Below are 21,625 nucleotides of genomic sequence, written 5' to 3'. Positions count from 1 at the left end.
ATGGGGAGAAGGCAGGAGAATGGGGTTGAGAGGATTTAAACTGTTCTTCCGTTTGTTTCTTAATATTCAACATCCAAACATTCAACCGGCCTATACGTTATCCTGTAAAGTCTATTTTTAATAATGTATTGTCAAACTAGATTGTTGACACAATGGCTGTGAAAATGGAAACTGTGGGAAAATATGTAGATTTAGCTAAATTAAACCAGTGAAGCATGCACACTTCTGCTCCAACATAAGTACCATTATTTTTGCATTCAATCAGCACCTTCCACAAAATAATGGAATTTTGGCAGGAACAAATTTGAATTTCTTGGCAGCTGTGTATAAAATGATTAAAGGTGGGGAATGGATCATTCACAGTGCCTCATGAGATAGTGTACAGATTAAAGTTAACAATGTTTAAACATTTGTTTTTGTAAAGAATACACCTGATCACCAAGAGTAACTCATATTTTGACTTCCAGAAAAAAATAAGAGCTGTGGGAGTTTCTGGAAACACATAGAAAGTAGACATATGAATGCAATAGAAATCTTTATCATGTTATTTTTTTTCAAATGAAAGTTAAAATAGAATGATATGGCTGAAAATAGAGGCGTGTTATTATATTGGGAAGGAATGAATAGAACCTCACAGCTGATGAATAGGTGCTCTGTAGCCCAAATATAAACAATACCTGATATTCCTTGCCATCATTTTTCTTGCAGAAGAGTATATTAATCATTTCAAATGCAAGATTGCAAATGCTTATTCTTTATAGATCTGTTCTACAAAAATATTTTGGAGATTTGAAGATGTGGATTTTTGGCTAGGTGGGATGCAGGGAATAATTCTGGAGCAATGAGCTGAAGACCCCAGACTCAATGCCACAACACTGGTGATGGCTCTTAGGGATTATTCAGTGGTTATAGTATTATGTGGAAGTAGGAGACATTACTTCAGAACAAGAACCAGTCTTCAGAATATCTGTTCTAATGTACATTGAAAGCAGGAATCAATTTGAAATTAAAAAGACATCTTTGCAAACAGACAGACTGTGCTCTCACGTGACCATGACTCATTCTCGTATGAATCAGCTGGATGCAAGATAATTGGGCATATTAATTGGCCTACATCAAACAAGAAATGTCCAGCCCAAGTTATTTCACACCATTGTGATAGAAATGAAGAAAATTTCCAGACCAGAGTTATTTTGTCCTTTGGCACACGAAACATGACTACTGGCACATTTAATTGTCCATTAATAATTGGGGTACTTGTGTCTTGAAGAGAGTTCACCAATTTTGGGATCGACGTTTTCTGTCTCCATAAGTTTTTAGACCATCCATATGAATTACATTTCCCAGCAAGTGTGTCTGAACATCCAGAGGTGGCCTGGCATTACAATATGCTCCCATTGTAAATATCTAAATCTGCAAAGTTACTTGCCTAGACTCAAAAAGTTAAAGCTAGTAGACAATTATAGCAATCGTTTATTGGTGTCTTTCTCTGCCATTGAAACTGTAGTTGATTGTTTATTGTTGGCTTTGTGTTTAAAACATATAGAAACTCAATGTACTTCCAAGTTCGGAAATTCCTGAGAAGAACCAATCTCAACCACCCCTTTCTTCCTTTCTTCCCTGAACACCCCCCACCCCCCTTCCCTGTGTCCCACCTGGATGTGCACCCTTTTCTCCCCAGCCCCTCCCCTTCCACCCATATTCCTTCCTCTGGCTTCACAATTTTCACTTTTGCAACACTTTTCTCTTTTCATCTTTGGCCTTTGTCCAACCATCTGCCTATTAAAAAAATCCCTCATTTGTATCCACCTGTCACTTGTCCTGCCCCCTATCTCATCCAGCGTTCTTCTTCCCCCAACCATAATCAACCTGAAAAAAGTTCTGACCCAAAATCTCACCTATCCATGTTCTCCAGAGATGCCGAGTGACCGGCTGAGTTACTCCAGCACTTTGTGTCTATTTTTGTAAATCAACTTCTGCAGTTCCTTGTTTCTCCTGTGTAACCAAACAAATGTATGTTTCTCTTGACAAATAAAGACTTTTATATAAGAGAGTCACAAAGTGCTGGAGTAACTCCACTGGTCAGGCAGCATCTCTGGAAAAAAAAATAGGAGACATTTCGGGTCGGGACCCTGCTTCAGACTCTTATATCAATGGATATAAATTAATAGAATAGATTATGCTTTTTGTAATATTGTTATCAACATTGGTAGTAGGTCAAAAGTATGTGATCAATCTATTTGATTAAAGGATCATAATCATCTATCTTATATAAATCACAAAGTTGAACTTCTTTAAGGATCAGGACCTGGTGAGACTATATTCTTTACATATGAATGTTTCTCTGTCTGCTTATGTCCTTTGATTTTCTATCTCCAAAGTCAACACTGATATTCAACCTGCACGGCTAAGTTATGGCCATTACCCTCAGAGTGACCATTAATAAGCAGCCACAAAATCATAAAGAGGTGCAATATGGAAACAAGTCCTTTGGCCCAGTGAGTCCACGCCAACCATCAAATGCCCATTTTAAAACTATTCTGACTCGAGCCCATTTTATTCTCCCACATTCTCATCAGTTGCAAATGAGATTCTACCACTTATTACGCATTAGGGGCAATTTGCAGTGACCAATTAACTACCAACCTGTGCTTTTTTTTTTAGAAGTGGGAGGAAGCCAGAGCAGCTAGAGAAAACCCATCGGTTACAGAGAGAACACTAGCTTCACCAACTGTGCCACCTTCCGATTCACTTGTAGAACTCATGCAAGTGCCATTTTAGAAGTAAACGCACATTTCAAAATGTTCAATGTTAAGAAGTGTTATCAACAATCATCATTTCATTATCATCACTTAACTTGCAAATTAGTAGTGATCTATAAGATTTTAATGTAAAGTATCACAGACGAAAGAAATATTGCTGCAGAAAATATTAATCAACAATGTTCAACAATGTTCACAGAGTAAAATGAAAGGGTTATGTGGTTGGTATTATAGGATTAGTCACAAAGTTATCACAGTATTGCTTTTACAAGGATGAAAGCTGTGTGGAAAAACATACCCTTCAGATTTCCTTTCAATTTCTCCCCTCTCACCTTAAACCTGTTTCCCCCCCGAAAGCTAGACATTCCTGCACTGGAAAAAAAGTCTATGTATCATAATATCACAAACCTATATAAGTTCACCTCTCAGTCTCCTATATTCCAGTGATAAAAATGCCAGCGTATCCAACCTTTCTCTACATAACTGCTATAACTGCAGCCTGACATTTGAGGCAACATCCTAGTCAATCTCTTCTGTACTCTTTCCATTGGTGCCACATCTTTGCTGTAATGTTGCAACCAGAACTGCAGGCAATATTCCAAGTACGGTCTAACCAATGTTTTGTGCAGCTACAATGTAACAAGCCAACTCTTATTTTCAGTGCTCAGCTAGGAAGATAAGCACACCAAATGCCTTCCAGCCAATCCCCATCTACTAACACTCTCCTCCGCCTAGCAGAGCTGGTTCTTACCCTTAACAACTTCTCCTTTGACTCCTCCCACTTCCTCCAAACCAGAGGTGTAGCTATGGGCACTCGCATGAGTCCTAGCTACGCCTGCCTCTTTGTCAGGTACGTCAAACAATCCCTGTTCCGGGCGTACACTGGCCCCATCCCCGAACTCTACCTCCGCTACATCGATGACTGCATTGGTGCTACCTCTTGTACCCATGCAGAACTCACTGACTTCATACACTTCACTTCCAATTTCCATCCTGCACTTAAATATACCTGGACTATCTCCGACATCTCCCTCCCGTTTCTGGACCTCACCATCTCCATCACAGGAGACAGACTAGTGACTGACATCTACTATAAACCCACTGACTCGCACAGCTATCTGGACTACACTTCTTCCCACCCGGTCTCCTGCAAAAAGTCTATCCCCTACTCCCAATTCCTCTGTCTACGCCGCATCTGCGCCCGGGATGAAGTGTTTCACGCTAGGGCATCAGAGATGACCTCATTCTTCAGGAAACGGAGCTTCCCCTCTTCCATTATAGATGAGGCTCTCACTACATCCTCTTCTACTCTTCTACATCCTGCAACTCCGCTCTTGCACCCCCTCCCCCCATTCGTAACAAGGACAGAATCCCCCTCATTCTCACCTTCCACCCCATCAGCCAGCGTATCCAACAAATCATCCGCCAACATTTCCGTCACCTACAACGGGACCCCACCACTGGCCATATCTGCCCATCCCCTCCCCTTTCTGCATTTCGCAGAGACCGTTCCCTCCATAACTCCCTGGTCCATTCGTCCCTTCTTACCCAAACCACCCCATCCCCGGGCACTTTCCCCTGCAACCGCAGGAGATGCAACACCTGTCCCTTTACCTCCCCCCTCAAATCCATCCAAGGACCCAAACTGTCTTTCCAGGTGAGACAGAGGTTGACCTGCACCTCCTCCAACCTCATCTATTGCATCCGCTGCTCTAGATGTCAAATTCTTTACATCGGCAAAACCAAACGCAGGCTCGGCGATCGCTTCGCTCAACACCTTCGCTCAGTGCGCCTTAACCAACCTGATCTCCCGGTGGCTGAGCACTTCAACTCCCCCTCCCACTCCCAGTCTGACCTTTCTGACATGGGCCTCCTCCAGTGCCATAATGAGGCCCACCGGAAATTGGAGAACAGCACCTCATATTTCACCTGGGCAGCCTGCAGCCCAGCGGTATGAACATCGGCCTCTCCAACTTTAGATAGTTCCTCTGTCCCTCTCTTCCCCTCCCCCTTCCCAGATCTCCCACTGTCTTCCTGTCTCCACCTATATACTTCCTTTGTCCCGCCCCCCTGACATCAGTCTGAAGAAGGGTCTTGATCCGAAACGTCACCCATTCCTTCTCTCCTGAGATGCTGCCTGACCTGCTGAGTTACTCCAGCATTTTGTGAATAAATACCTTCGATGTATACCAGCGTCTGCAGTTATTTTCTTACACTAAATGCCTTCTTCACTAGCCAAACCATGCACCAACAAATTAGCTTTTGTGCAGACAGGATCACCTCCTTCCAGGATGAAATGGGTTACATCTTAATAAATTGACACCTATTGGAGTCAATAACGATGAATCATCTGTTAGTTGAAATATCAGCTTCATTGCAGCAAAGCAACATCTTTCAAAATGTGAATGTCACAGTGGAAACTCAGACAATAATTATTCAGTCTCAGCTTACTGCTGTGGAACTCAGGCACCTTCCATTATGGCCCAGGATATCAAAGAGACTTCCATGGTGTCTGACAAATTGCTTGCGTTGATGAGGCAGTATGCTTAGAAATCGACAGTGCCACCAAGGAATGTAAATCTGCTGTTCCTGTTCAAGGTCGTGGCATTTGTGCTTCGACCCTTTCAAAAGTGAATGTGTTTTTGTCCATCATCAGTTGGCAAGAAGAATAAGTACCTGCCAATTTAAGATGAGCATACTAGATGCTAAAAAGTTCTTTCTCGTCAAAATGGTGATATTCTTCGACTGTGGCATATGAAGTTATCCAAGTTTCCAATGCCTCAGTGACCTGATGGGATTTCCCACAAACCTAACTTCCAGGCATATATATTGATGTACCTCTCAAACAACCTTGAGTGATGAATAATGCAGCAAACTCTGTCAATTATTTGCTGAGGTTACTTTGCTGCTCCAAGTGTTTCCCCGTGCTTTTCATACCCTCTCTGATATTATACTGACTGAATAACATAGCTGAAATATCAGAAATGGCCACATAAAATCCTGCTTTTATGTATTTTTCCTATCAAATTAGTATTTGCCCATGCAGTGTGAGCAACATTTATTGCTGTCCATTTCGAAATATACATAGTCACAACAAATTTAGTAAAATTACTGAAAACACCACCAACTAACCACCGGGTGGCGCCGCAATGGCTGCCTCGCCAACAGTCTGTCTTGTCCTGTTCTCTCTTTGTTGCTTTTTAGTATGTGTTAAATGTATGTTTTAAGGTTCTTTAGCTTTGTTTTATGTGGGGGGTGGAATTGTGGGAAACCTTTAAAAAAAATCTCACCTCGACGGAGATGCGATTTTTTTCCGTATCGTATCTCTGTCCACACTGCAGCCTAACACCGAGAACCTGGCGGCCTCTTGCTGGGGTTTGACTTTGGGAGCTCCAACTGTGGGAGCCTGCAGGCAACATCGTGGAGCTGGTGTTCCCTGTCGGGGATCGACCTTGGAGCTCCAAACGCGGGAGCCTGCAGACTTTAACATCGTGCAGCTCTCGGTCCCTTGGATAGGCACCGACTTCGGGAGCTCCAAGCCGCAGGAGCTTCGACCGCCCCAATCGTGGGAGCTTCGATCGCCCCGACGCTGGGGCTTCGATCGCCGGCTGCGGGATCTTTGATTGCCCCGACTGCAGATGGTTCGACTGCCCCAACTGCGGGAGAATAAAGAGTGAAGAAGATTAGACTTTATTGCCTTCCATCACGGTGAGGAATGTGGGGAATCTGCTATGGTGGATGTTTATGTTAACTTTTATGTAGTTGTGTATCTTGTTGCTTTTTTTAGTACAACTGTATGGTAAATTGAGTTTCACTGTACCTTAATTGGTACACGTGACAATAAAATACCTTTGAACCTTTGAATTAATTTAAGGAAAGAATTCACACAATGATATGTAAGTGAGAATGTAGGAACAATATGAATGTATTATTTTACTCACTCTTAGCACACCCAGGAGACCATTAAAACGATCAACTTCTTGGCCTAGTACTGTGGTCAACGAATTTAAGCGTCCTTTCTTATCCCTAAGAAATAGAGATTCAGTTGCAGCTTCAAGGTCAAGATTAGCTGAAATTGGAGAAAAACGACAACATTCTTTTTTAGAGTTGGAGGTAATTTTGAATTCACAATGGCAAAACACTACTATATAAAATACTTCTTTCCTTTGATTGTAAAGGACTGACTATTATTTTGAGACAATGCCCTTTAGCATAACTTAAAGCAGAAGAAATAGCTCCACTATATCTATTTTGTTAATCCCTCTCAAGATCTTGAACATCACAGTGGCGCAATGTTAGAATTGCTGACTTACAGAACCAGAGACCCTGGTTCTATCCTGTCTATTGGTGCTGTCTGTACGGAGTTTGTACATTCTCCCTGTGACCTGATGAGTTTTCTCCGGGTGCTCTGTTTTCCTCCTACATTTCAAATACATGCAGATTTGTAGGTTTATTGGCTTCTATAAGTTTCTCCTCGTGTGTAGGATGCAAAACTAATATTCCATTTTGTTCTCCCAACACTCCCCCAAACTTTCACTGCAATTTTGAACACACTTAATTTCTAACTTTGCCTTGCTCTTTTGAAAGATCATTGACATGAAATGTCAAAAATATTTTGTTTATTTTTCACACTTAGCACATAAATTCACAATATCCAACAGGATACATTATCTGCCACTTTTTGCCCAAACACTTAATCTATCCGTATACTGATATATGATCTTAGGTCTTTCTCACAGCTCACTTTCACGACAGCTTTATATTATCACTGTTCTTTCATACATTATACTCTGTGTTTTCACCTTGGATGTATAAGCTGAAGGCCCACAGCTAATACCTGTGATTTTTACTCAACAATCTACCAATCCAAAAATAATCCATTTGGTCTGACACTCCAGTTTGTGTCCTTCAAATGAATCTTCCATCCTTGCTTGTTATGTCATCCTTGACCCCTGAAGCCTTTATTTTATATAACAGAATTTACAAAAACGGTGGTGTCATTGACAGTAAAGGTTGTTCAACACCACAGCAAGATGGTGATCAGCTAGAAAGTTTGTTTTCTCTGAACCAGTGGAGGCTGAGAAGTGACAGGTTATAGGTATAAAGTTATGAGCGTATAGATAGAATAGTTAGTAAAAATATGTTTCCAATAGTGGGAGTACCTGAGGGCATGTGTTTAAGTTGAGAGGTAGGAGGTTGAAAGGATTTCAGAGGGGGAAAGGCTTTCAGACATCAGGTGGTTGACAGAGTCTGGAATGCAATGTCTGAAGAGGTAATGGTTGCAGATACTGTCACAAAATTTAAGAAGTGTCTGGACAAGTGCTTGAATCACCAATGCATAGAAGGCCACCTGCAGGTAAATTGGATTAGTGCAGATGTTAGAATGGGTGATATGGACACAATGGACCATGCAGATTTTAAGAATGTGTCAGGTACATTGCTGTGGTCGGACGCTTTCCCAGGGATCATCCTCGTGATGGATCTTCTGATATTAGCCTTGGTCACTGATGTTACCGTGATGTCAGGGGCTATGGGGGCCTAAGAATAATGGGCCATCGATGAACATCAATGTTCCTTTCAAAGTGAGCACTGAAAACATTTGGTAGAGACAAAATGCTGGAGTAACTCAGCGGGACAGGCAGCATCTCTGGAGAGAAGGAATGGGTGATGTTTCGGGTCGTGACCCTTCTTCAGACTGATTGAAAGCATTAGGCTCATCCAGGAGTGATCCCTCGCTGTCACTTGAGCTACAGGGCAGCACCGTGGTGCAGCGGTAGAGTTGCTGCCTTATAGCGAATGCAGCGCCGGAGACTCAGGTTCGATCCTGACTACGGGTGCTGTACTGTACGGAGTTTGTACGTTCTCCCCGTGACCTGTGTGGGTTTTCTTCGAGATCTTTGGTTTCCTCCCACACTCCAAAGACGTACAGGTTTGTAGGTTAATTGGCTGGGCAAATGTAAAAATTGTCCCTAGTGGGTGTAGGATAGTGTTAATGTGCGGGGATCGCTGGGCGGCGCGGACCCGGTGGGCTGAAGGGCCTGTTTCTGCGCTGTATCTCTAAATCTAAAAAAACTTTAAAAATCTAAATCTACAGCTTTGTTTAGCCTTGTAGGAAGTGATTGCTTGCAGCCATGTCACAGTGGCTGAACATCTGTCTCATCCTCCTGTTTAGACCATAAAGTGGCTCTTTACTTTTCTGATGGCCTTGCCGAGGCCATACTGGGCTTCCCATACAATCTTATATCACCAGAGTTGAATGCCTGAGATCTGCTCCCCAGTAGATTGCAGCTCTCCTGGTTCATCCAAAGCTTCTGCTTAGGGAATACACGGATGGTCTTGATGGGAATACAGTCCTCCACACATTACCTTGTGAAGTCGATTACAACCGTGGCACATTCGTTCAGGTTTGTTGCCGATTTCTTAAACAATACCCAATCTACCAGTGCCAAACAATCGTTCCCCCGAGCAGCTCTATGCAATCCTCACTGCTTGAGCTGCGCTTTTCCATTGCTGCCTGTATGCAGCAAGAAGGATCACAGCCATCTGGTCTGACTTTACAAAGTGAGAGCAAAAGGTGGAGCAGTGGGCATTACCAGGCACTGAGTGGCAAAACACAACCTGGGTATCAGTAATTTGGTTATTGGAAGTGCCATTTGATAACACTGGCAACGACTGCTTCCATCACTATTGATGATTGCAGGTATACTGATTTGGGGTACTTAGTGCAATAATATCCTTTATAGAAGATATCCAGGGATATTCCACAATGTCCTGAACTGTATCCATCAGTTTCCAGTAGTAATTGTTGGTGCATCAAGGGCAGCCCATTGCATTTGAATGGGATTGCTAACCACTAAAAAGCCAAGTCAAGGTATGTGGTTTATGCCTTAACTTTAGTTTGAATCAATAATCATATTCGTATGTAATTTAACTGTTAAACACAATTTTCAATGAATTTATTCTCTTTTATTATTATGTATTGATAATCTAAATTATTTAATCGTTCAGCCTGCCCTCAATTACTAATCATGCACATCTGAACCAAATTTTCTTCTACGTAATCCTTTGGGATCGACTTTATTTCATTCCAGTATTATTGGTTCTGAAATAGCCAATTAGGTCAATGTGGGAACCACTGTATCTGCCACAGAATATGGAGCAGGAACTACCTAATAGGGTGGGTGGGTGGAGAATATTATAAGGTAAGTCGACTCTTTCTGCCAGTCACACAAGGCTCCTGTCCACTTCTTATGCTTGATCTCAATGCCATCCTGAAAGCCACAGAGAGATCATTGGCCAAGGACCTATCCAGCCTTCTTTATTGGTAAATCATTCACCACTATCATATTATGAGTAGAATCCATGTTCTTGTCAATATATGCTGCCGCAATTTAACAAAATACCTATTATAGCATTGTCCTGCATTATTGGACCAAGAAGAACAAAGCAGTGGGCAGATGGAAATTACACCAGCTCATCCCTATGTTAAATGTCATTCTTTGGTAAAACGTTACTATTCCTTCACTACCTATACACCAATTTCCTGGAATCTCCAATCTAACAGTGCTGTGTGAGTATCACAAGGACCTAATAGTTCAAGTAAACAGTTCACCACCAGCTTCTCAGGACATTTAGAGCTGGGAAATAAATATAGGCTTTGCCAGCAATTCATATGTGAATGAGAGTGCTATTATGAATTCATAAGTTCATAAGTTATGCGAGCAGAATTAGACCATTTGGCCCATCAAGTCTACTCTGCCATTCAGTCACGGCTGATCTACCTTTACCTCTCAATCCCATTCTCCTTCCCTCTCCTGATAACCCCTGACACCAGTGCTAATCAAGAATTCAAAACCAACTATTCATGAAATTGAAATGCACAAGGAACTATATTTGAACTCACCCCAAATACAAAAAACATTTGGTAACATTTCCAGAAGAGAATATTTCTGGTGGCTAACAGATCAAATGTTCTGAAAATATTAGTTTGGTTACCTGGAAGTTTTGATAGAATGGAATCTGCTAATTCATTAACAATTTCATCACTGCTTTTGCCAGCTCCACGTGCAATAACATTGGGCTGTACTTCAAGAACTGTCCGTATCATGGTGCCGGTTTCCTTGCGCTGAATAAACACAAAAACAATTTATGAATAGTTCTATTCAAAACTACATTAATTCCCATTTTGAACATTAATCAGGCATTACCTCTGATGAAAAAAATAAACCAATTACAATTAAATAAGAATTATGGGCAAATTATATTTTTAATGTGAAGGGGTTTATTTAAAAAAAAAAAAAAATAAACTTTCTAAACGTGCAATCAAATTCTATACCACAATTCACCCTACTGGAGGAACCTAATAAGTCAGGCAGCATCTATAGAGCCAAATGGACAAATGATGTTTCATATTGGAAACCATGGGCAGTCTGAAAAAAGGCCCCCAACCCGAACCTTCGGTTGTCCATTTCCTTACACATATGATGCCTGGTCTGCAAATTCCTCCAACAGTTTGTTTTTTTGCTCAGAGGTCCAGCATCTGCAGTCTCTTGAGTCTCTTGACCATGATTTAGTTGATGTAGTTTACATAGTCTTTGGTGAGGCCTTTGACAAGATCCCACCTGGGAAACTGGTCCAAGAGATTACAGCTCATGGCAAATTGAATCAAAAATTTTAACAGGAGGCAAATGGTGATAGTGAAGGATGTTTTTGTGGTTGGAAGTTTGTGGTCTGTGCTGTTCCAAGGATTTCAATACAAGGAATGCTGTTCTAATGGGACCCTTACGGTCATTAAAAACATTAATGATTTGGAGAAGAGCTTAGATGTGATTAGTAAATTTACCGATCACATGAAAATCGATGGTGCTGTTGACGGTGAGGAGGATAATCCTAGTCTAAAGGATATATTGATCATTTGGTAAAATGAGGATCATGATGACATGGAATTTAGTCTTGATAAGTGCAAAGTAATGTACTTTGTGAGGACTATTAAGGTAGGACGTACAATGCTTGGTCCCCAGGGTGGACTGGGGGCCAGAGGGACTTTGGTGTACAAGGAAGATAGACAGAAATGCTGGAGTAACTCAGCAGGATAGTCAGCATCTCTAGAGAGAAGGAATGGGTGACATTTTGGGTTGAGACCCTTCTTTAGACTCCCTGTACAAGGATCCCTGAAGGCGACAGCACAGATACATGAAGTAGTGAAGAACGAATACCTGTTCCAAGTCTTCATTCACCAAAGAATAGAATATAAGAGCAGGAAGGTGATGAAATAACTTTATAAAACATTGATCAGTCCAACTTGAGAGTACTGTGTAGAATCTCAATTGTACCACTACAGGAAATATATGAATGCTTGTTATCAATTGAAGAGACAGGCAGTGGTTATTCCACCTTGACATCTAATTGATTAAGCAGAGAGAAGTTTCTGGAAGGCCATAGCAGGTGTAATTATTATTTCACTCCAATCCGCAAGTCAGAGCAACAATAATTCCATGTGTAGGAAAGAACTTATTGGAGGAGGTGCAAGTGAACCTCTGCCTCACCTGAAAAGACTGTTGGGGTCCTTGGATGGAGTTGAGGGGGGAGGTAAAGGGACAGGTGTTGCATCTCCTGCAGTTGCAGGGGAAAGTACCTGGGGAGGGGGTGGTTTGGGTGGGAAGGGACGAGTTGACCAGGGAGTTGCGGAGGGAACGGTCTCTGTGGAAAGCAGAAAGGGGTGGAAATAGGAAGATGTGGCCAGTAGTGGGATCCTGTTGGAAGTGGCAAAAGTGTTGGAGGATTATATGCTGTTTTTATTGGAGGAGGTGCAGCTGCTGTTCAGCAGTGAAGAACCTTAACAGCAGCCAGTGGACACAGCAAAGACCATAGTTTTGAGGTAGACCATCCTTCATGAAGAGCATAGAACCCTGGACTCTGAGAGCGCAGAAAGACACCTGTGACCAGCCCCAAGAGCAACCGATAGTGTTTGGGACTTGGACAGATAGTTAGAGCCTAAGTTAAGTATTGCATGATTAACATGATTAACTGTGTGTTTATGTGTGTGTGAGAGAATGAATGAAGTTGCATTTGCTCCAGGATCTGACTTGTTTCCTTCATCCCCTTGATGGTATAAAACAGCTGGATAAAACACACTTAAAATGTTATTGGTGAAATGCTCAGAAGGAGTAGAAGGAAAACAGGGAGGCCTGGATAGGTTGGGTTTATTTTCCTTGAAGCCACAGAGACTGAGGAGGGACCTGACAGAAGTTTCAAAACTGTGAGGAGCATAAATACACGGAGAGGAGTTCTTTTTCCTCTCCTAAGAGAGAATCTGAGGAAGATTTTATTTTTCAGAGTGCAATTGAAACCTGGAACACACAATATGGTGTTATTGGTACTCCCAAGTACTTATGGAGTACTTACAAGTACTCCCAAAAAATTAAGAAATGTCAAGCAAGCATGTGAATTGCCAAAATGTAGAAACTATGGTACAAATGCTGGGTAAATATGATCTGTACAGAAGGGTATACATAATGGTGGCATATCATTGTGAGTCAAAGCGACTGTTTCTGTTCTGTATGATTATCAGTATAACAGTATAATTATACTGATTATTATAATGAATAATAAACCATGTTAGTAACATTATAATTTGAAGAATATCTATTTTAAGCATGATGTATTATATCAGGAATTGTACTTTGATTGTCAATGTGGTTGCAAGGCCACTTCAATAAATCTTTGCTCTTTTACTTTGAGCATCACCCACTGACATGTCGAAGCTTGAATAATGTAAATGCTCACAAAGCAAAAATGCAATAAATTGTACAAAATAAGTAATAAACAAAAACATTCCAAAAGTGTTTCATCAATCATATCAGAAAAAAAGATTGTTCATTGATCTTCATAAAATGACAACATGCAATCGTGAATAGAATAACTGCCCTGTGTATTGGTAGCATTATGTCATCTTGATAAATAAGGCCTTTTATTATTTAATTTTCATTATGAAATATTACTAAGATTATTTCATTGCACTCAATACAAACCTGGAAAGCTAAATTAGCATTTTCATGCATTCCAAATATTTCTGGGTCATCAATTAGGGGAAGACCTTCGATGTACTCTTTAAATGCCTGCAAGCTGTCTACCTCAGGACTGTAATAAATTCCTGAAATTCAGAAAATTGAATAATTGTATTATGTAGAAATAGATAGTTGCATAACTGTATGAGACTGAACATACATCTTTCTGAATGTCTCCAATGCTGAACCATGTAAACATGGGCCAGGATTTTGCCGTCAATGGTACAATCGTGACATTGCCCTGTGCCCACAAAGAACCAAATGTTCTCGAGCATGGACTTCCCCATTTACGTGTAACTTCAAATAGATCCCCATTCAAACTTCAATGTTATCATCAAAATGGTTGAGCAACCCAAGCAAAAAACGGAATCTGCAATTAACTTTGATTTAGAGTAAAAAGTGAATTATCATCAACAAGCTTGAGAAAAAGCAAAGAAACAATCTATTTCAATATCCATTATGTTTCACAGAACTTACTGAGGAATCAGTCTATACAGATAAATCTAGTCCTTAATGGTCAGAGAATTACAAAGTAATCACAGCTCAGTATGTCATGAAAACTTACTTACCTCATAAAATATATCCCATTTACACTATTTTGCATCAAAAATAGTTTATAAATATGCGTACTTAGAAATGTTGTCACAATTTCTACATTTACTAGAAAACAGAATCTTCAGGCAATTATATTCAATCCAGTTCTTTCATATGATAGTTTGTGGAATTATCATAAGCTATTGGATTGTCATAAAAATCTATCATCTTTATTAATGTCCAGAAAAATAAATCGATCATGCTTAACCAGTGTGATATATCTGTCATAAATAAAAGTAGTGAACAATCATGGCTATTTGAGGTATGTACTGGTTAAGACTTGCATTTTGTGACTCTCTACAATATGTTACGACAATGTTATGGATACAACTTACCTGATGGTGACTGCCTCTGTGGAAGTAAGTCACAGTAAGAATGCTGTCTATTCACAAAATGCTGGAGTAACTCAGCGGGTCAGGCAGCATCTCAGGAGAGAAGGAATGGGTGATGTTTCGGGTCGAGACCCTTCTTCAAACTGATGTCAGAGGGGCGGGACAAAGGAAGGATAAAGGTGGAGACAGGAAGACAGTGGGAGATCTGGGAAGGGGAGGGGAAGAGAGGGACAGAGGAACTATCTAAAGTTGGAGAAGTCAATGTTCATACCGCTGGGCTGCAAGCTGCCCAAGCAAAATATGAGGTGCTGTTCCTCCAATTTCCAGTGGGCCTCACTATGGCACTGGAGGAGGCCCATGACAGAAAGGTCAGACTGGGAGTGGGAGTTGAAGTGCTCAGCCACCGGGAGATCAGGTTGGTTAAGGCGGACTGAGCGAAGGTGTTGAGCAAAGCGATCGCTGAACCTGCGTTTGGTTTCGCCGATGTATGCTCCAAGGAATAAAGTCTTAGCCTGCCCAACCTCACCCTATAGCTCAGACTCTCAAGTTTTGGCAACATTTTCATAAATCTTCCCTGCACTCTTTCCAGTTTAACAATATCCTTCCAATAGCAAGGTGACCAAAACCAAACACAATACTCCAAATGCAGCCTCACCAACATCTTGTACAGGTGTAACATAACATCCCAACTTCGATACTCAATCACCACCATTCACATCTTCTCATCCCCACCCCTTTATGCCTTCCGTAGAGACCACTGTCACCACAACTCTTTGTTTCGCTCACCTCTTCTCGCCCAAACCATCCCCTTCCCAGGTACTTTCCCATGCAACCACAGGAGATGTATCATGTATCATGTCCCTATATCCCCTCACTTCCCTCTGTCCAGGGACCCTTGCAGTTCACTTTAGGTGAGACAGGTTCATGTGAATCTCATCTAACATAATCCACTGTATCCAGTGTTCCTTTTGCGACCTCCTGTGCACCGCAAGCCCAAGCAGAGACTGGCGACCATTTTGCTGAACATTCATGCTTAATCCACCAAGGCCTGCTGGACCTCCCGTTTGCTAAACATTTTAACTCATCTTCCCACTGTCCCGGGCCTGCTTTATTACCAGAGTGATACCACATGCAAACTGAAGGATCAACACCTCACATTCCACTTAGGTAGCTTACAACCCAACAGTGTGAACATTGACTTCTCCAATTTTAGAAAGCTACATAACTTGCCCCCCCCCCTCTGTTTCAATCTTCCCCCTCGCTTGTGCCCCAACTGGAATCGCATCTACTTCTCCCCTTCCTCTCCCCTTCCACCTACATTCCTACATCCAGCTTTATAATCACACCTACAATCTTTTCATTTGAGCATTTGTCCAACTGTCTGCCTATCAAATGACCCATGACACCTACAACAACCTATTACCTGCCTTGCTTTGTCCTATGCCACCCTCTCTTTCACCTTTCTTTGTCCATCCCCCCCCCCACAATCATTCTGTAGAAGGGGTGTGAGGAAAGGTCCCGACCTGAAAAGTAATCTATTCATGTTCTCCAGTGATGCTGCCTGACTCGCTGAGTTACTCCAACACTTTGTGTCTTCTTTTGTAACCCAGCATCTGCAGTCTCTTATTTCTACTATTCTGTATTCAATACCCTGACTGATGAAAGACAATGTATCAAAAGTCTTCTTGACTACCCCATCTATCTGTGATGCCATTTTCAATGTACCTGCATTCCTAGATCCTTCTGCTCAACGACATTCCCCAGGGCTCTACTATGAACTATGTAGGTCCTGCCCTGATTTGATTTCACAAAATGCAACACCTCACAATGACCTCCATTAAACTCTATTAACCATTCATAAGCCCACTTGCCCAACTGTTCACAATTCTGCTGTAATCCTTGACAGCCATCTTCGCCATCTACAATACCACCCACTCTCACCACATCTCCTTGGTTCACTCATCCCTTCTCGCCCAAACCATCCCCTTCCCAGGTTCTTTCCCATGCAACCACAGGAGACGTATCATCTGTCCCTATACCCCCTCCCTTACCTCTGTCCAAGGACCCTTGCAGACATTTTAGGTGAATCAGGTTCATGTGAATCTCATGCAAATTTACTAATCCTGCTTTTTACGTTCTCATCAAAATTGTTGATATAAACCACAAACAGCAATGGGCCCAGCACCGTTCCCTGAGGCACACCACTAGACACGGGCCTCAGACCGATCACAGGCCTCCAGTCTGCAGCTTGGAGATCAAAATTACTGGGATGTGGTACCATAATGGCACAATAATGAAAAGGTGAATGTGAGTAATGAATGGTTGGTATGATCCTTTCCTATTGAGATAAGAAATGGATGTGCGTCAAGAGACAGCAAGCTAAGAGATTCAATTGTAATAATGCACATGACAACAGATGGCATTGTCCAAGCCTAAAGATTTCTAGGTAGGTAACTTTAAAGAATGTGGATGCTGATATTTTTGAGTGTTCACTTGCCTGATGCGGAGTACTTATAATCATCTGCTAAGATAGTGGGTGCGAAGAATCGCTTTAAGATGGTACGCAGACATCGTTGATCCCAAGCATCTGTAACTCGGCCTCCATAAGTGATCTCACCTACAGAGGGGAAATAAAGTAATTAGGTGTTAGAACTTCCATGCAATTTAAAAAACAGTAACCCCCATGGTCAATTTTCTATTATGGATATATGTTCTGGATTAAAAAAAAATCAGTCATTGTAAGTATAATTGGCACAGTCCTGTCTGATAGTATTTAAATACAAATTGTAATAATTCCTTAAACAATTAGCAAAACTTCATTTTTTTCAATGTTTCCATTTGAACAAAATCATCATGGGTGGCGCCATCAGCGATCGCAGCCTCGCCAAGGGTCTCGCTGTCTTTTTGACTTTTCTGGTATTTTTAGTGTGCTTTAAAAAGTTTGTGTTAATGTTCTCTGGTTTGTTTTATGTGGGAGGTGGGGGAGGGGGGGGGGGGAGGGGGAAACTTTTTTTCAATCTCTTACCTTGTTGGAGATGCGACTGTTTTCCGGATCGTATCTCCGGTCGCTCTGCGGCCTAACACCATGGACCAGGCGGCCTTGCTCTAGACTGACTTTGAGCCCCACCTTGGGGCTGTGGACCTACCATCGGAGTCTGCGATCCCTTGCCTGGAATCGAGGCTCCAACCGCGGCCTGCGGATTTCACCATCGAGGAGCTCGCAGTCTCGGGTAGAGACTGATGTCGGGAAGCTCCAAGTCCAAAGACGTACAGGTATGTAGGTTAATTGGCTGGGTAAATGTAAAAATTGTCCCTAGTGGGTGTAGGATAGTGTTAATGTACGGGGATCACTGGGCGGCACGGACTTGGAGGGCCGAAAAGGCCTGTTTCCGGCTGTATATGTATGATATGATATGAAGAGGTTCGACTAGCCCTGACCCGGGGTCCGATCGTTGGCACAGGGGAGCTGAGATCCCCCTGATGTGGGAGCTTGATCACCCCAAAGCAGAGGGCACGACCGCTGGCTACGGGAGCCAAGATTGTCCCATCAATGGAAGGTTCGAGGCTCCTGACCATGGGAGAACAAAGAAGGGAAGAGATTGAACTTTTTTTTCGCCTTCCATCACAGAGGAATGTGGAGGAGTCACTGTGGTGGATGTTTATGTTAAAATGTACTTTTTGTGTCTTGTTGCTTTTTATTGGTATGACTGGATGGCAAATCAAATTCCTCGTATGTGGCAAAACATACTTGGCTAATAAAGTATGATTATGATTATTATGATTATGATGATTATGAAAAAGGCAGAAAATTCTGCACCCAAATACATACATGATTTTAAAAATACAGAAAGACAGATAGATGGACCCAGTAAGCAGCTTTTCACCATATTTTTGTGTCCTCAATATCTTTGTCAAACCTTGTAAGGAAGTTGCATTTCTAGTCCCGACGGATGGTTCGACTGCCCCGAACTCGGGAGAAATAAAGAGGAAGAAGACTGGACTTTTTTGCCTTCTTTCCCATGTGTCTATGGAATATGGGGAATCAGCTGTGGTGGATGTTTATGTCAATGTTTATGTATTTGTGTGTCTTGTTGCTTTTTTTTTGTTTGGCTGTATGGTAATTTGCATATCACTGTACCTTAATTGGTTCATGTGACAATAAAAGACCTTTGAAACCTTAATAAGATGCCTGGATGCATATCAAAAGGGTACATAGTCAATTTGATCATGAGCAATAAATTGTTCCTGGAATATCATAAAGGTTTTGCAAAATATGTCTTTGCTTCTTTGTGGTGGCTTTTATTGCAGCGCTTTGCACCAACTGGTTCCACTGAAGTCATCATATCATATCATATCATCATATACATACAGCCGGAAACAGGCCTTTTCGGCCCTCCAAGTCCGTGCCGCCCAGTGATCCCCGTACATTAACACTATCCTACACCCACTAGGGACAATTTTTACATTTACCCAGCCAATTAACCTACATACCTGTACGTCTTTGGAGTGTGGGAGGAAACCGAAGATCTCGGAGTAAACCCACGCAGGTCACGGGGAGAACATACAAACTCCTTACAGTGCAGCACCCGTAGTCAGGATCGAACCTGAGTCTCCGGCGCTGCATTCGCTGTAAAGCAGCAACTCTACCGCTGCGCTACCGTGCCTGCGCTACTCGATGGAAATTATATTGGGAAAGAAGTGAAATAAGGTCATAAGGTCATAAGGTCATAAGGAATAGTAGAATTAGGCCATTCGGCCCATCAAGTCCACTCCACCATTCAATCATGGATGATCTATCTCTCTCTCCTAACCCCATTCTCCTGCCTTCTCCCCATAACCTCTGACACCTGTACTAATCAAAAACCTATCTATCTCTGCCTTAAAAATATCCACTGACTTGGCCTCTCCAGCCTTCTCTGGCAAAGAATTCCACAGATTCATCACCCTCTAACTAAATACATTTCTCCTCATCTCCTTCCTAAAAGAACGTCCTTTAATTCTGAGGCTGAAATGGGTTGCTCTTTGTCATCACAGCACAGTTCCATGCTGATGTATAAATGTATATACATTTCTATCTCATTATATATAATTCATAGTGATCTCAATTTATTTCTGGAGAAATACTAGAAATACTGTCCCTGAAATTCAAAATTAGAGTTTTGCCATTGTTCTATTCTATTTCAAATAATTAACCATAAAAAATGAACATTAACTAAAGCCTATCCCCTACTCCCAATTCCTCCGTCTATGCCGCACCTGCACCCAGGATGAGGTGTTTCACACTAGGGCATCAGAGATGTCCTCATTCTTTAGCAGACGGGGCTTCCCCTCTTCCATTATAGATGAGGTTCTCACTAGGGCCTCCTCTATATCCCGCAGCTCCGCTCTTGCTCCCCCTCCCCCCCATTCGTAACAAGGACAGAATCCCCTTTGAAATTACCTGGCACCAGAGGAAGGCGGCAGAAGATTATCTTGTGGAAGAGCCCACTGCTGAAAAATTCTATGGTAAACAAAATCTGCAACAGTGTACATTTAACATGATCAAGGGACTTTCCTTTGCTCACTCAGAGTAACAAGAAGGTTGCAGATTTTAAACATTAAATTTTCCTTTTCACCTGAATCTTGTGGCTTCTTTCCCATGTGTCCATGGTGTGAACCACAATAGTGTGTGTAAATAGACAATTTATAGGGCTGTGATGAAAGGGTAATCAAAGTTAGTGACAAATTTTAAAAAATTAAACTATAGATGCTGAAAAATCCAAAATATAAACAGTAAACACTGGAAGAAACTCATCAGATTAGGCAGCATTTGTGGATAGAGAAACAGTCAATATTTCAGGTCTGCGATCCTTCATCAGTTCTGCGAGGAGGTTTTTGTTATGAGAGAAGGAATGTATAGGGAAAAAAACTGCAGATGCTGCTTTAAATCGAAGGTAGACACAATATGCTGGAGTGACTCAGCAGGGCAGGCAGCATCCCTGGAGAGAAGGTGACATTTCAGGTTGAGACCCTTCTTCAGACTCATTAAACATCTTATCTGTATAATGTGTTGTACATAGTAAGGTGGTGGAATGAACCTCACTGGCAAGGCATGGAATCATAAAGTCACACAGTGGGGAAACAGGCCCTTCAGCTCAACTTGCCCACACTGACCGACATGTCCCATCTTCACTAGTCCCACCTGTCTGCTTGGCCCATATCCATCTAAACCAGTCTTATCCATGTACCTGTCCTAATGTTTCTTAATAGTTGCAATACTATCTATCTGCCTCAATTATCTCCTCCGGCAGCTTGTTCCATACTCCAACCACCTTCTATTTGAAAGAGTTACCCCTCAAATTCCTATTAAATCTTTCTCCCACCTCACCTTAAACCTATGTCCTCTGGTTTCTTGATTCCCCTACTCTGGGCAAGAGAATGTGTGCGTCTACCCGATCTATTCCTCTCATGATTTTGTACACCTCTATTAGATCACCCCATATTTCTACATGTGGGAGAATCAAGAACCAGCGGGCACAGCCTCAAAATAGAAGGACGTGCCTTTAGAAAGAAGGGGAGGAATTTCTTTAGCCAAAGGGTGGTGAATCTGTGGAATTCATTCCCACATGGTCTATCCATTAACTGAATACAATACCAAATGTAAATATGTTTAATCTTGCCAAGGAAACAATTTCAATTGAATTATAGATTAATATATTAATCTGCATTATATCTGCAATGTAGTTTCCTGAAAGTCTGCAACACGATCTTTTTTAATAAGTAAACATTTCATCACTCATTAAACAAAATTGTGGCTTAGATGCAGTTACTTCTATAAAGTTTAAGGCATAGACGTGATTTAATCTTACACGCCAATTACTGTAAAACTCTA

At 41.7% G+C, this 21,625-nt stretch overlaps 1 protein-coding gene across 1 annotated transcript in view; it reads right to left on the bottom strand.

The window, feature by feature from the left end:
* Nucleotides 1-21,625, bottom strand: part of dnah6 (dynein, axonemal, heavy chain 6) — a 228,725-nt gene that overhangs the window by 17,896 nt on the left and 189,204 nt on the right. The window contains exons 70-73 of the mRNA XM_078394918.1: nt 17,252-17,371; nt 13,793-13,914; nt 10,758-10,887; nt 6,704-6,831 (exon numbers count right to left, since the gene is read on the bottom strand). Coding sequence (XP_078251044.1) covers nt 6,704-6,831; nt 10,758-10,887; nt 13,793-13,914; nt 17,252-17,371 — 500 coding nt within the window. The remainder of the gene's footprint in view (nt 1-6,703; nt 6,832-10,757; nt 10,888-13,792; nt 13,915-17,251; nt 17,372-21,625) is intronic.

This window comes from Rhinoraja longicauda, chromosome 3, assembly GCF_053455715.1.
Source record: "Rhinoraja longicauda isolate Sanriku21f chromosome 3, sRhiLon1.1, whole genome shotgun sequence".
NCBI lineage: Eukaryota > Metazoa > Chordata > Chondrichthyes > Rajiformes > Arhynchobatidae > Rhinoraja > Rhinoraja longicauda.
This window is presented reverse-complemented; position numbering and strand designations above follow the sequence as displayed.